The sequence below is a fragment of the Gorilla gorilla genome, chromosome 2, assembly GCF_029281585.2.
Source record: "Gorilla gorilla gorilla isolate KB3781 chromosome 2, NHGRI_mGorGor1-v2.1_pri, whole genome shotgun sequence".
NCBI classification, from domain to species: domain Eukaryota; kingdom Metazoa; phylum Chordata; class Mammalia; order Primates; family Hominidae; genus Gorilla; species Gorilla gorilla.
The window spans coordinates 58298294-58314164 of NC_086017.1; the positions used below are offsets into that span (position 1 = coordinate 58298294).

At 50.7% G+C, this 15871-nt stretch overlaps 2 protein-coding genes across 9 annotated transcripts; one reads left to right on the forward strand and one right to left on the reverse strand.

Moving 5' to 3' along the window:
• Positions 1–1366: 1366 nt before the first annotated feature.
• CCDC51 (coiled-coil domain containing 51) lies at positions 1367–15851 on the reverse strand. 8 transcript variants are annotated; one of them, XM_055382319.2, is made up of 5 exons: positions 15512–15851; positions 9868–10053; positions 4011–4209; positions 2901–3065; positions 1367–2360 (listed from the first exon to the last, which is right to left on the reverse strand). In XM_055382319.2, the coding sequence occupies exons 2-5, from the start codon at positions 10038–10040 to the stop codon at positions 1602–1604; spliced, it is 1296 nt and encodes a 431-aa protein (XP_055238294.2). In that variant the 5' UTR covers positions 10041–10053; positions 15512–15851; the 3' UTR covers positions 1367–1601. The 8 variants fall into 8 exon arrangements, with proteins under 8 accessions (XP_055238294.2, XP_055238293.2, XP_055238295.2 ...); XM_055382318.2 differs by having other exon boundaries at positions 14949–15815; XM_055382320.2 differs by lacking the exon at positions 15512–15851 and having other exon boundaries at positions 4011–4330; positions 9868–9974.
• TMA7 (translation machinery associated 7 homolog) lies at positions 9391–13387 on the forward strand. The gene is made up of 4 exons (XM_004034085.5): positions 9391–9503; positions 9594–9649; positions 9732–9819; positions 13022–13387. The coding sequence occupies exons 1-4, from the start codon at positions 9488–9490 to the stop codon at positions 13054–13056; spliced, it is 195 nt and encodes a 64-aa protein (XP_004034133.1). The 5' UTR covers positions 9391–9487; the 3' UTR covers positions 13057–13387.
• Positions 15852–15871: the final 20 nt, after the last annotated feature.

The following is a 15871-nucleotide window of genomic DNA, read 5'->3' on the forward strand; positions in this document are numbered from 1 at the left end:
TCCCTGGATCCCTCACCCTTAGCCTCTGACCTCAGACTGCCAACCTGGCACCCCGGGCGTGACCTCATTCTGCACAACTCCCCCACACCCATCACCACCCCAGCCAGGACAGTCTGCCCCAGTCCCTCACCCACTTTGGCTTTCCTGCCTATGTAGCTTGTAGCAGCCCCCTCCACATGCACAGAATCCCTCCCTCCCCAAATCCATTCATCCAAGCACACACTTCAGGACCTATCTCACCCCAGAGGAAACTGGGACTTCCAAACCCCACAACCCCCTTCATCTGTACACAGATACACTACCTCCTGCCCTACAAGGAATGTGAACACTCTAAGCACAGGGGTCTTTCCATCCCATGCCATTCTGGGGAACCATTACTCGCCAAGGATAGATTGACTGAGGGACCAGGTGCTGAGAACCTGGGGTGGGGGGCATTTGGGCCATGCTCACTGCCCAAGACTGAACACAGGCTCCAAGAAGAAAGTATGCCTTATGGGAAACACTCCTGACTCCACAGGCTCTGAGAGCTCTGCACAGGCACCAGTGAACGAGCCCCCACCTGCAGCCCCCCTGCATATAGCTACCCTGCGCTCTCAAAGGGGAGTGGGTTCTCTGGAATGTGCCTGACTTCCAATACTCCAACACCAGGACTGAATACCAGCCCAAAGCTCCTGTTTACTCAGGGCACACAAGGCCACCCATGGCCATTTAGTCAAGGAGGTCAAGGGTCACTGTTCCCCTCTGAAAAGAGATCATACACATGCCCCACTGCACCTCCCACCTGTGAGAGACCCCCCCTCCCTATCACTGCCTCTCCATGCACACTCCCGGTGTCCTGAGCTCTGCCTATGCCTGTGGAAGATATCCCCAGGCTGTGTGTGGGTGTGCACCCAGCCCCCATGGCACACCAGTGCTGCCCAAAGCACTCTCTGTACCAGGGATCCAGACTGGCCACCAATCCCTATACTTATGTCCCCAGCAACATTTATCAACCATTCTCCCAATCTCCCTTTCCTGCTCTCCTCTGATCACTCCTCCAGTACTAGAACCAGGAAGTTCTCCCCCACATGGTAGAGAAAGTGATCCAGGAGATGGGAAGCAACCATGGTCACGAATGAGTAGGCAGCAGGCTAGGTTCCACTCACTGGAACTCCCAGGCCATCTGACACTGGACGGTCAGGTAACTGGAGGGCAGGCCAGGAAATCCAAACTGAAAATCTAGGCCTCAGGAGTGCATCCATAACAGTTCAGAAAAGAGGACAGAGAGGAGATGAGAGAGGAACTAAAGGGGGTGACTACCCCAACTCCAGGCCCAACCTTCAAGTCTTGGATCTTGATTCTTAATGAAAAAAACTCAGTCTGATTGTTTTAAATAATAAAACTCAGGATATTTTAATTGGACATTAGCACAAAGTTTTGATAATTAATGTAAATGAACCTTGTCTACAAAGCGAAGCGTGCCTGCTGGTGAGCCACACAGATGCTGCTCCTTCAGATTGAGGTTGTACACGCCCCCAAAGGCTCGCTTCATTGCTACGATTCTCTACTTAAATCCACATTCACAGCTATTGCCTCAGACCCTCTGGAGGAGGGGCCAGGGGTTAGCTGGCTTTGAATAGCATGTAGAGCACAGGCAGTGTGGCCACAAATGTCACACAGGTGACCAGGGTGCTATAGATGGTGTTCCTGTTGACTTGGGCTTCTAGTCTCTGCTCCGTGTCTGACAGTGCCAAGATCATGCTCCCCTGCTCCAGCAAAGAGCTGGGCATAGCCCCGTCTGCTGGTTCCACCAGGCCTGGGTGTGCTGCAGACTTTACAAGCTGAACCACCCCAGCCATTTGGCTACAAGTCTTTTCTAGGCCATCAAGCTGCTCTCGTAAGCCTTCTAGACATGAATGGACTTGCCTGGAATGACTAAGCTGCTCTTTCAAGGCAGCTGAAAGGACATCTACATCTCTATCTCTGGTCGGGGGAGTACCTGCCTGTGACCCAGAGTCCTGCCCTGGCCCAGCAGCATGTACCAGGCCCCTCAAGTCCACCATGAGATTGTGGAGGTCCCTCTGCTGGCAGGAGTAGCTGGACGCCTGTTCTCGAATGGCCTCCTGGAGACTCACAGGCCCCTTCTGTGCCTCCAGGAGTAAAGCCTTCAGCTCCTGTAGTCGCACACGGTTCACATAGGTGGAGCCAGCCACACCAATCAGGGCCCCCAGGACTGAGCCAATGAGAGACCAGTTCTTGGTCCTCTCAGCCCTTGTGCGCTCCTTCTCATGACTTTCCCGCACAGCTGCAGAGAAGAGGGAGAACTTCTCTCGCTCAGAGTCTTCTGCACGCAGATAGGCTGTGCGAAGCCTCTTTTCCTCCTGCAGAAGCAAAGCCATGTTATTGGATTACATGGGCACAAGGTGGCCCTGCAGCTATAGCCACCAGCAGATGGCTCACTACATTGTGCCTGGCAGAGTACATGTTCCATAGACCCATGCTGAATGAATGAAGGTAGCACCAACCTGGCTGGGTCAGAAGGGCAAAGGAATTGGGAGTGATCAAAGTGAGTTGCATGATCGTCCCACCTGAGCAGTCCTGGGTTTGACCAGAGGTGCACTTATGTCTACACAAAGGGAAGTGTCCAGCACTCCCTAGGCCAGCCCCTCCATAGTTCTCCTTCCTCAGCATTCTGAGTCCCAGGCTATGCTGCCCTGAAGAGTTGGCCCCAGTACTCCAGAAGAAAGTATATGGATAGGCTCTGGAAGCTTGGGGTTCTGTCCATCCATAGGAGCTTCTGGCTCACCTCTGTACCAGGCCTCTGACTACAGACCAGTCAGGGTTCCCACCCGGCCCCTCCATGATCTGCCAGGCTAGGGTCACTGTCCAGGTGCGAAAGGGCTGCCTCCTGAGGTGCCTACCTGCAGCATCCTGTGCTCGAGAGTAGCCAGTTCCAAGTACTGACTGTCCTCCCTGGAGACACGGTCCAAGCGGTCCCTCACCTCCTTCAGCTTGGCCTGGTGAACTTCCAAGTCCTCCCGAGCCTCTCGGACAAGCCCTCGAGCCACCATGAACACTTTCTCAGCCTGCAAAGAGAAAACCGGAGGCCATCTGCACCTTCTCTCCACACCCACACAGGCTCAGCTGCATTCCCAGCGAGGCATTCCCAGAAGAGGTCACTGGGGTGTGAGCTGCAAAGGGTGGAAACAGAATTCCTTAGACACTAATCCTGGCTCACCCAGTGGTGCTCAAAGTGCAGCCTTGGGCCACACCCATCAGAATCACGAGATTTAGCCATTCAAGCAGAAATAACATGCCCCTGAAAAAACTTGAAAACAGCTAACAATGCACACAATTTGTGTCCATCAAACCTGTGTTGGTAGGCTGTTTCCCGTGTGTTGCCTTATTTATGCCTCATAACAATGCCATGAAAGGCACTGCTGTGGCCTCCAGTTTATAGACCCAGAAACACCAGCTCAGCCAAGCTCACAATCTCCAAGGAAAGAGATGGCACTGTTTGTCTCAAAGTCCCAGCTGAACCCCAGGTTCTTCCCACCATGCTACACTACTACATGCCTAAGCAGGAGTGGGAACAGAGATGACAGAATGCATTTCTGCCACCACAAAGGACTTGACAACCACAACCAGCTCTTTCCACCTCACACTGTGACATTTCCCAGTGCCCTCTATCTTCACAAAAGATGTTGTAATTACACACAGTAACAGTACCGCAGCAAGCCCCACGTAACTCTCACCATCAATCCCCAAATGGTCCACAAAGGAAGTATTTGCTGGCCTCACAGAGTGGATGTTAGTGGCCAGGGACTTACTGGTACACAGTAACTGTTTTCAGGGAAAGTAGGTGGCACAGTTACATGGAGACCTTCACCCCAGAAGCATCAAGCCCAGGTTTCCACGTGAGAAATGAGGCTAAACACAAGTCTGGATGTGGCTACCCAGCACCACGTGACTGGTTTGGCACATTTCCCAAGTCAGAGGGCAGGGCCAGCCACCCCAGCTCCCCTCCTCACCTCTGTCACCTTTCCCTGGGCCTCTCGAACCTCATTGAGTCCAACAAACTCTTCATATCTGTCCCACCAAGTCTTGGCTGTGGAGGTCGCTCGTTGCTGAATGCTGTGCCCCAGGGCTCTTCCCAGTGCTGGGAGGCGGTGGTGCAGCCCGAGGGCCACCTCCTCAGGTCTTTTCTCTCCGGGCTGGCTTGGGCCTGGGCTGCAGAGAGTCCTGGTCATGAAGAGGTCCCTTCCAAGGAGGCCCCTCCGAACCAGTACGTGGGGCACACCCACGATGTGCTGCATGGCAAACCCAGGGCTGCGCCCCATCATCCTGAGATCTGTGAGGGGGACGCCAGACAGGTCAGCTCACAGCTGAGAAAGGCTGGACATAAGTCAGTTTTGAGGCCTAGGGACAGTTCTGAACAGACTAATCCCCACTCAAATCATCTAAACTGAGCACCACCCTGTTGGGCCCAGAGACTGTGGCCCCTGTGGCAAGAGGATGGTCAGGCTCTCCTCTGGGTGCTCTTCGACAATGGAACACAGTTGGGGACGAGCCTCTAGGATGCCATACCTTCCAGTGCCTGCCACCATGCCACACAAAGCAGACCCTTCCCTGCTACCCACTTCCCTACATCCTCCAGGTCTCTCTGCTGTGACTTGAATGAGAATCCTGGTGCCCAGGTTTCTGATGTCAAAGACAGTTTTTAAACCAGACTTGTACACATGCTGACAAAGCCCCACAAAGACGCATAAATACTCCCTGCAATGTTGTGGAACTCAGGGGAATTCAGGAAGACTAAGATCCAGGATCATTTCTGTAAAACAGCCTCAAAACCAACTCCCCAGACTCTCCAAGGACTGCCTCAGCACAAGGGAAGCAGAGTTTCAATTCTGTGCAAGGACCTAAGGACACAGGCCATTTGTGACCCAAGACAGAAAACTCTCAGCTCTCCTCTAAGACAATTCCAGGGGCAAAAAAACAAAACAAAACTGTTTTTGCCACAGAGGACTTTTCTTAGGTTCACGCCATACAACTCCGCCCCCAGACTTTCCAGGCTACCAACTCTCAGTCTCACACTTCACGACTTCCATAAGCTTTCTCTTTCCTCTCCAACCTGCCATTGCTCAACGGGTTAGGTTTCTCTCATCTTTCCCTTTTCCGTCTTGCTTTGATGTTTGGGCCTGCTTCTCATTACCTGAACAGCAGGGAGTCTCCTGTTATCCAGAATCAGGCCTCACCTGAGCCCAAGAGTACCAGTGACTCTGAGGACCCCAAAAAGGTGGCCAGGTGACCCATTTTCCCAGAAAAAGCTGAGCCAACAGCACCCTCCTCTGGCCAAACCACACCTCAAAGTCCCTAAGCACTGATCCTGGCTGTGAGAACGACACCTGGTGGCCAACAGACCACGCCACAGAGAGAAAAGCAGAGGGAGCTGCAGACAGGAAGGAACTGAAGGAGCTCCAGATACAGAATAGAAAGGGGCTTCCTGATGGAAGGTGATGTGAGACAGAGGCTCCCCACAGCACCCTAGCCTCCTCTCCATCATGCTGTGCTAAGAACTGTCTTTGGAGAAGCTGAGCGGCTTTGAAAACACAGCTGGTTGGGTAGAAACATGTCTTCTGGGCAAAGTGGGCCTGAGCTGAGAGCCACAGAAGGGAACTTCACTGTGACAGTGATCCCAAGCTGGTGCCACACCCAAACCCCTGGGCCCCCTTCATAAGGCTGGGTTCCATGCCCATGAGGGTGCATACCATCCAGGCCCCAGCAGCCCAGTCAGACTCCCAGGCCTCAAGGCCAGCACCCATGACACACAGGCTGAGACCCCATAACACCCCTGCAGGTGTATCCTTCATCAGACAAAGCATGCAGTGTCCGCCATGGCTGGCACCACTTTCAACACCCTCTCTTCCCAACATCACTGCCCCTCTTGGCTTCCTCCAACCTTCTCAACCTCCTTTCCCAGCACCTCCTCTACTAGCTGCCCATTTTTAGACCCCAGGAAAGTCACCCATTCCTGGCAGAGATGACAGCTACTGTCTCCTATGCAATCTCGGCTTTCTCCCCTGCCGTCCCCCACCCCCATGTTCTGCACATGGCAGCCCAAGGCCCTGTAACACAAAAATCAGATTACATCCCTCTGATCAAAATCCCCCAACAGCTCCCATTTCACCTGGCGGTGGCCAAGAAACCCTGAGACCTCTCAGCCCTCATCCTCTTCCTTCTACTGCCATACTCTGCTCCAGCCACCGTGCTGGTCTTTGCCCTGCCACCTCGTCCAGCTGGATGACTCTTCCTCCACAAGTCTACTTGGCTCACCCCGACATCTTCATCTTTGCCCAAATATCACCTCTCAGTAAGGCTTCCTTGACCACTCCCTCCCCAGCTACCTTCTCTGCTTTATTTTTCTCCTGATGGATATATTTCCTTATGTGTTGCCTATTCTCTCACTAGAACATAAGCTAGGTGACAACAGAGACTCCATAAGGGAATGTGGCAATAATTCCCATGTGGCAACTGGAGTTGTTTCTCCACTCCAGTCCCTCCCCTCAGCCTCTCCACCATCCCACCAGCCCCCAACCCTGGGCCCCGTTTCTCAGCCCCCAGGATGTCACCACTTAGATGTTTCACAGGCCCCCCAACCAGCAAGGAGAAGAATGTTCCTGGCAAAGAGAAAAGGTGGAAAGTGCTTGAGGTCGCCCAAAACCTGAAAGGCAATCAGTGCAACTGGAAAGCAAAAGCAGAGAAGAGTGGATGGAGAAGCTGGATAGGTGAAGCAGGGCACTTAGGGTCAAGTTCGGAATCCTGCCCCTTCAGATCCATTCTCCCACTCTATGTAGATGGCTGTCTCCTATCAACTGCCCCTTCTTCAAGCCTCTATCATCTGTTCCTCATCTTCACTTCCAGCTGATGGTCTGCTTGCTTCATTTTCCATCAAGAAAATAAAAAGTTGGAAGAGAACTTCCACAAACTCCCACCATACCTTCCCAACCACCAGTAACTGCCCCATTTCCACCTCCTCTCTTGATCCTCAGGATAAAAAACCCATGCTTCTAGGGAAAACCAACCTGTGCCCCAGGTCCCAAATCCTCTCTCCTCCTGAGACATTGCTCAGTAATTGATCTGACACCCCCACCAGCAACTGCCCCATTTCTCTGGTTTCCTTTATAACCAAACTCCTTGACAGACTGCCTGAATTCACTGTTTCTGTTCCTCTTCTCTGATTCCGTCCAGCTCCCTCTGATCTGGCCTTCACCCGCTCCTCCTTCACATGCCATTTTTCACTTGGTTTCCAGTCCCCACTCATCTGCCTAACCTCTGGAAACTGTAGCACCCCAGCACTCGGCACTCAGACTCCTCTCTTATCCAGTCCTGTGGTTTTAAAAATCATCTATGAAAATGGTCAAAAAAATTTATTTTGGTGATGGCCATACAACTTTGTGAATATAATAAAACCACTGAATTGTACACATTGCATGAATTACATGGTATGCAAGTTATATATCAATAAAGTTGTTTTTTTAAAAAAAACAGAACTATACTCTTGACTCCTGCAGCCCAGACCTCTCTCCCCAGGGTTCTAGGCTCATTTATCAAACTTCCCAACCTGTATCTCTGCCTGAAAATCTAATGGGGATCTCATCTTCCCCTCCCAAACCTTTTTTTCCCATAGCCTTCTCCATCATGGATGACAGCAATACCAAGTTCAAATATTCAGATCAACAACCTCGCATCACCCCTGATTCCTCATTTCTCTCCCACCTCACATCCATCTATCAGCAAATGCCCCTGGCTTTCCAAATCCAGGATCCCTCCTCCTCTCACCTCTGCCACTGCTACCAAATGGTCCTAGTGACCCACATCACATCTCTAGCCTGGATTATCCCAAGAGCCTCCTGACAGATGTCACCCTGCTTCTATTCCAGCCCCTACAATTTATTGTCAGTCGAGCAGTCAGTGTTCCTTTCCAAACACAGGTGGAACCATTGTCTCTCTGCTCAACCCCTACAATGGTTCCCCACTTCTCTCAAGGCAAAAGCCTGTCTTTTCCATGGCCTACAGGGAACCTACCCACTGGCTCTCATTCCTCTCTGACCTCATCTCCCACTAGTCTCCCTTTCCTCACTCCACTCCAAGCACACGGACCTTCTTGAAGTTGCTGGAACGCACCAAGTTGTCCCCAGCTCAGGGCCTTCACGACAGCTGCTATCTGTGCTGCTCGCTCCCTCACCTTCTTCAAGTCCTGCTCAAATAGTAGCCCCTTGGGAGGTCTTCCCCATGCACCCTATCAGATATGGCCATCCCACTCCCACCCTAGCACTCCTGACCCACTTTCTCTGCTTTATTTTTTCCATGCATATATCACATGACCTGCAACATGTATCCCATTTATTTGCTTTGGTTATAGTCTGTCTCACTCACTAGAATTTCAGCTTGGTACCTACATATAGTACATACCCAGCAAAAAATGTACTCATCTGCCTAATCTCTGGACAGTGTAGCATCCCAGCGCTCAGCACTGTTATTTAAAAAAATAACAACTTTGGCTGGGTGCCGTGGCTCACGCCTGTAATCCCAACACTTTGGGAGGCTGAGGCGGGGGGATCACGAGGTCAGGAGTTCGAGACCAGCCTGGCCAACATGGCGAAACCCCGTCTCTACTAAAAATACAAAAATTTTCCGGACATGGTGGCGGGCACCTGTAACCCCAGCTACTGGGGAGGCTGAGGCATGAGAATCGCTTGAACCCAGGAAGCAGAGGTTGCAGTGAGCCAAGATCGTGCCATTGCACTCCAGCCTGAGAGACAAGAGCAAGACTCCATCTCGGGGGGAAAAGAAAAAAAAGCTTTATTGATATATAACTTGCATACCATATAATTCACCCAATGTGTACAATTCAGTAGTTTTAGTATATTAACAGAGTTGTATGGCCATCACCAAAATAAATTTTTTTGACCATTTTCATAGATGAACAAACAGAATTCGCAAACTGCTGCACCCCTGACTATATTATAAAACAAACTCCTTACAGGGGTTTCCAAAGCTATAGGACCACGTGATATAACTCCCGTCCACTTCTGCCATCTCCCCGCCTAATCTCCCTCCACCCAAGCTGTGCTTTCCTTGGTTCCAGGAAAGCGACGAGCTTCAAGCTCTTTGCACATGCACATGCCCTGCTGTCTACCTGCAGTGCTCTTCCCGCGCACGGCCACAGGCCTGGGAGGCCGTCCGGTTAAGTACCCCTCCTGCGGTTCCGATTCTACCCTGGCAGGACAACCCTAGCTCCTCGTACCTGGCGCGGCCCGACCAATCGTCTGCCACTCAGTTGACCTCTGACTTGTTAGTACCTGCCCCTGGAGGGCCGCATCCGGTAGCGAGAGTTCAACTTCCTGACTAGGAGCCAATCAGCGGGGCCGCCTCGCTGTCTACGACAGAGAGTGGGGCAGACGCTCCGTTTCCGGTGGCAGGGTCTGGGGAAGCGGCGGCAGGCGCCATGTCCGGCCGCGAAGGTAAGTGTTTCGGAACCGTGAGGACTGCGGGGACGGCGGGGTGGGGACCGGGCGGCAGGGGCAGGCCGAACGTGCTCGTGTCGCCCACAGGTGGCAAGAAGAAGCCACTGAAACAGCCCAAGAAGCAGGCCAAGGAGATGGACGAGGTGAGGGCGGGCGCGGAGGCACGGGCGGGTGCGGGGGCGCTGGGAGACAGGCCTGAGTTGAACACGCTCTGCCTCTCCCCAGGAAGATAAGGCTTTCAAGCAGAAACAAAAAGAGGAGCAGAAGAAACTCGAGGAGCTAAAAGCGAAGGCCGCGGGGAAGGGGCCCTTGGGTAAGTGGGGGCCGAATGGAGCTCAAGCTGGCCAAACGCTATGAGCACCTGTTGGGATGAGGGCGCGGGCATGTCTTTTTCCTGCCTCCTGAACTGCGAGGTCTCGTTTTCCGACGTCCGCTGCAGCAAATGGTCTCTAGCCAGTCTCGGATTTGCAGCGGCAGTAAGGGCCGGGAGCTGGAAACGAGGTCTCCTGCCTCCCAGGCAGTCTGGGCTTCCATTCCTTAGGAAGAGCTGCAGAAACGGAAACAGTGAAATGTATTTACCTCAGACGCAGATTCACAGTTAAGTTTCCCAAAGTCTGACGTCGTCCGCAATCTTTTGCCCCAAATTCGTATTTCACTCCCTTGTAGTGTTTGAACCTTACTTGACTTAGAAGTTTTTTTGTTTTGTTTTGTTTTGTTTGAGACAGAGGCTCACTCTGTCTCCCAGGCTGGAGTGCAGTGGCGTGATCCTGGCTCACTGCAACCTCCACCTTCCGGGTTCAAGCGATTCTCCTGCCTCAGCCTCCCAAGTAGCTGGGATTACAGGCGCCTGGCACCACGCCTGGCTAATTTTTTTTTTTTTTTGAGACGGAGTGCGGCTGATTTTTGTATTTTTAGTAGAGATGGGGTTTCACCATCTTAGCTAGGCTGGTCTTGAACTCCTGACCTCGTGATCCATCCGCCTCAGCCTCCCAAAGTGCTGGGATTGCAGGCGTGAGCCATCGCACCTGACCAGTTTTTTTGGTATTTATAGTAGAGACGGAGTTTCACCATGTTGGCCAAGCTGGTCTCGAACTCCTGACTTCAAGTGATTCACCCGCCCCTGCCTCCCAGAGTGCTCGGATTACAAGCGTGAGCCACAGCACCTGGCCAACTTTTTTTTTTTTTTCGTACTGCTTATATTATCTCTAATATATACTTTTTTGCTTTCTGAGTCTTTTTACTTTTGGGTATGCCTAGACTAAAAGATAAAGTCCAGGCTTTTCAGTGTGCTGTTGCTCCATATGCTTTTCTAACTGAATCCTCCACCTTTTTTACATCTTTTATGTAGGAGGAATTCATTACATTTCAAAATATTTTTCAGGCCCAGCAGTTCTAGTACTTTATGTGCATCATAAGCATTATTTTACATTGATCCAACTAGTGATTATTTCCTCCACAGTTGTTTATGCCCCCATTTGAGCACTGTGAGCCATGCTAGGCATGATGGAGACAAGGATGGTGGGAGTGTCATCCAGGGCTTCCCAAGACCTCTCTCCCAGTGGGTTTGATCCATTATTGTTTACCTACCCAGCACTGAGATTCTAGCTCTTGAGATTCCTTTTCAGAATGGTGTAAGGGGCCAGGCACAGAATGGGCTGACCATAATCCAAGTGCTTTGGGAGGCCTAAGCAGGAGGATTGTTTAAGGCTAGGAGTTCACAGCATCAAAGGGAGACCCTGTCTACAGAAAAAATTTAAAATTAGCTGGGCGTGGTGGTGGTGGCGGCCCGTTTCCTGTAATCCCAGCTATTTAAAAGGCTGAGGCAGCCTCGCTTAAGCCCAGGAGTTCAAGGTAAGAGGATTATTTGAGCATGGGAGTTCAGGCTGTAGTGAGCTGGGATTGCGCCACTGTATTCCAGCCTGGGAGATAGAATGAGACCCTATCTCAAAAAAAAAAAAAAAAAGGTATCTTGCACCCTCTTTTAATCTGTGATTGTGTATAGGGAAAAGAACAGTCTTTAGTGTAACTCTATGCTAGTTGTTTCTCATTGAGCATCATCTGATTTTTATTTTAAGGTTTATTTTGTCAGGCCCCTTTGGATCTTCTCTCCTGTATTAGGCATATGTAACCCTACATTTTTTTTTTTTTTTAATAGTCTCACTCTGTCGCCCAGGCTGGAGTGCAGTGGCACGATCTCAGCTCACTGCAGCCTCCGCCTCCCAGGTTCAAGTGATTCTCCTGCCTCAGCCTCCTGAGTAGCTGGGATTACAGGCGCACACCACCATGCCCGGCTAATTTTTGTATTTTTAGTAGAGATGGGATTTCACCATGTTGGCCAGGATGGTCTTGATCTCCTGACCTCGTGATCCACCCGCTTCCACCTCCCAAAGTGCTGGGATTACAGGCATGAGCCACCGCGCCTGGCCCAATCCTATGCTGTTTCTTAAATCGCCTACTGCGTTCCACATATATGGTCATTTGTAAATTGATAGAGTATACCAGGTGCCAGGATCATAATATGGAAGGTAGTGTAACATGGCAGTTAAGAATGTGGACTTTGAAGTCAGACAACTCAGGTTGGGATCCTGGCTTGTCACATACTTGAACAACACCTAACAATAAGACTTCTTTTTTGGCTGGGCATGGTGGCTCAAGACTGTAATCCTAGCACTTTGGGAGGTTGAGGTGGGTGGACCACTTGAGGTCTGGAGTTCGAGACCTGCCTGGCCAACATGGTGAAACCCCATCTCTACTAAAAATACCAAAATTAGCCGGGTATGGTGGCATGCGCCTTTAGTCCCAGCTACTCGGAAGGCTCATGCATGAAGAATCGCTTGAACCTGGGAGGCGGAGGCTGCAGTGAGCCAAAATTGCACCACCGCAGTCCAGCCTAGGTGACAAAGCAAGACTCCATCTCCAAAAAAAAAAAAAGGGCTGGGGTCGGTGGCTCACACCTGTAATCCCAGCATTTTGGGAATCTGAGGCAGGCAGATCACCTGAGGTCAGGAGTTCGAGACCAGCCTGACCAATATGGTTAAGCCCCGTCTCTACTAAAAATACAAAAATTAGCCAGGGCTTGTGGTCCCAGCTGCTCGGAAGGCTGAGACAGGAGAATTGCTTGAACCTGGGAGGCGGAGGTTGCAGTGAGCCGAGATCGTGCCACTGCACTGCAGCCTGGGCGACAGAGCAAGACTCCATCTCAAAAAAAAAAAAAAAAAGGACTTCTTTTTCTGTAAAATGGGTTGATATGGCATGAGGATTAAATAAGCCAATCTGTGAAGTATACAGAAGTGTAGATCTAGACCAGTGCACAGCCAGCCACTGCTTGTACTCCGTCTCATCCTCATTTTACCTTTACCTAGAACAGACAGTATCAGTGAAGCTGCTATCCATGCTTGTGTTAAAGTGAATGCCCAATACAAAAGCCAGGCTTTACTAAGGTCCACAGCAGGCCCATGGGGCTTCTACCGTAAGAGCTATATTTTTCCCTAATTGTGACTATTTTTCTTTTGCAGCCACAGGTGGAATTAAGAAATCTGGCAAAAAGTAAGCTGTTCCTTGTGCCTGAGGAGATGGTGACCCTTTATTTCATCTGTATTTAAACCTCTCTATTCCCTGCCATAACATCTTTTGCCACGTATAGCTGGAATTAAGTGTTGTCTTGGAGCTGTTGTACATTTAAGAATAAACTTTTGTAAAAAAAAAAAAAAAAAATCTTACAGTGGCTCATCATCTCTTTAGTTGTTTTCACTAAGTCATTCCTACCATAACTGTGAATTTAAAGTAAAACCAGCTCAGAATCTTGCCAGAGTCTGTTCCTTGGTCCTTGTTCTACCCTAAACTTTGTATCACCTGAAATTAAACCAACTCATTTGAAAGGATGGCGTTCTTGTGTGGTTGTATACCTGACAGAATACCTTACATGAGTTTAGTGGAAGAATTTGCACTTTTTTTTGGTGGGGGAGGGGGTGGAGTCTCACTCTCACCCAGGCTGGAGTGCAGTGGCATGATCTCTGCTCAATGCAGCCTCCACCTCCCGGGTTCAAACTATTCTCCTGCTTTGGCCTCCCAAGTAGCTGTCGTTACAGGCACCCGCCACCATGCCTGGCTAATTTTTTGTATTTTTAGTAGAGAGGGGTTTCACCATGTTGGCCAGGCTGGTCTCAAACTCGTGACCTCAAGTGATCTGCCTGCTTCAGCCTCCCAAAGTGCTGGGATTACAGGCATGAGCCACTGTGCCTGACCAGAATTTGTGCTTTTAAAAGAAAACCCATCTTTATGTTGTCACATCCAAATTGCCATATATTTTGATGAGATTTGTTCATCTGTTCATGTAAGGCGTCTGCTATATGCAGGCACTGGGGTATGTAACGGAACAGTTCCTGTTGTCAAGGAACTTCTCTACTGTGGAAGAGGCAGGGCAGGGCAAATTACATGATCCTTCAAGTTGCTGGCAGTGAAGTCCCCATGTGCACCAAACAGATCCAGGGCAGCAGCTGCGGGAAGCCCCAGCCCACTTGCTGGTGGATGGAGGGGGTGCCAGTGCCAGGCAAGGGGTTGGGGGTGAGGCAAAATGGGGGCTCACTCTACCTCCTGCTGCCCAGGACTGGAGTCCCAGGCATACCTACCGCTTGCCCCTCACTAAATGCAAAGACAGAGACCATCCATAATGTGTGCTAAATATGTTTTAAAACGCTTAGCTGGGTGTGGTGGTGTACTTCTGTAGTCCCAGCCATTTGGGAGGCTGAGGTGGGAGGATCACTTGAGCCCAGGAGTTCGAGGCTGCAGTGAGCCAAGATCACACCACTGCACTCCAGCCTGGGAGACAGAACAAGACCCTGTATTAAAAAAAAAAAAAATTAATTCAGAAGCACAAGTATTTGGATTTCCCTCCCAGGCCCTTAATACAATTATGTTAATAATGCTCAGCTTTCTCTGAGAATGTATTTTCAAAGAGAGCTCTGGAACCATTATGAGACTGCTAAATCAAAACTAGGTTTTAGAATATTGAAAACTTTCATGATTAATGTACTAGATATTAACGCGGGAGAGGGGGCGGGGGAAGCCTGTGTTGGTCCTCTCCAGAAAGTTGCACAGCCAGTAGCACCCTTCAGTAGGCTTCAGGCATTCCCTATGGGGCCTTGCTAGCTGGCACCCAGCCGTATGCTGCTAAAACAAACCTGAGCACCAGTGATTCACACTGTTCCTGAGAGCAAGTTACTTGGTGGAACCTATCCCTCTTTAACAAATGAACAGTCCTGTCTCTTTCCAGGACCAGAGTCCTGCAGCAATTAAGCATGCAACACTTGGGAAGCTATCTGACGGAGACTACCAGTTGCTCCAAAAAATTTTAAACTCCTTAGACATTATAGGCCCTGATAGCACTCTTTTTCATTTACTCTTTTCATTTAATGCTTTCACAAACATTATTAGGACACTCACAGGTGAAGTTTGGCACTGAGCAGGTAAGGCTGAAAGAGTCTTGCTCCTGTTACTCTCCATTGCCAAATTCTCTATTGCGGCTAACTTCTGCACACCACAGCTGCCCTGTAAAATCTGTCAGGCACGCAAGCCCACCTCAAATTGCTGCTCCTTTGTGAAGCTTTACCTCTGTTCGCCACAGGTAACTCTTACCTGGCCTTTGTGTGGCCTCCCTTTCAATGTAGAATTCTCGTGTTAGTCTTATGTGCCAGCCTCCTACCCCTCTATCCTGCTAACTTGACTCAACCTGTAGGACAGCCCAGGTGCCATTTACAGGGGGACTTCCTTGACCTCCTGGGCCCTATTCTATACAATCAGAGCTTAGGAAAAAAAAAAGTCCAGCACTCAGAGGAATGAATGTTAACAGCCTGAGCAGCTCCCGCCCCCTCCCACACAAGAACAGCTCCAAACATCATTCCTCCTTGGACTTTCCTCCTCCCTGGGCCTACCTCAAATGTACACATGTGAAACATTCACTAAACCCGAAGATGTCTGCACACGACAGCTCTATTCATACTCCTCACCCAACAAATTCCACTCTCCTCAAGAAAGCCTAGGGGTTTGTGGGAGGTGGGTCTGGCGGCAGAAGGAAAGCGAGGTCACGGAGACCACATCCCTGAATGATGCCTGGCTCGACTCAAACGCAACACGCGTGAATGCTAGGGCAAGCTGCTCCTGCGCGGCCCTCCTCCACGGAGTGCCACGGAGGGAGCGCAAAGCCACCAGCGCGGCGGAGCTGGTGCGCTTCCGGCCCGCCTCTCCGGTAACGGGTCGCGCCGCACTGAGTCCTTGCAGCAAACCTGCGGAATCCCGCCCGTGGACCTCTGAACACCGGGCGGGGCCGGGTGCGGCGGCGCGCTCGGACGTTCGTCATTCCTCCGCGC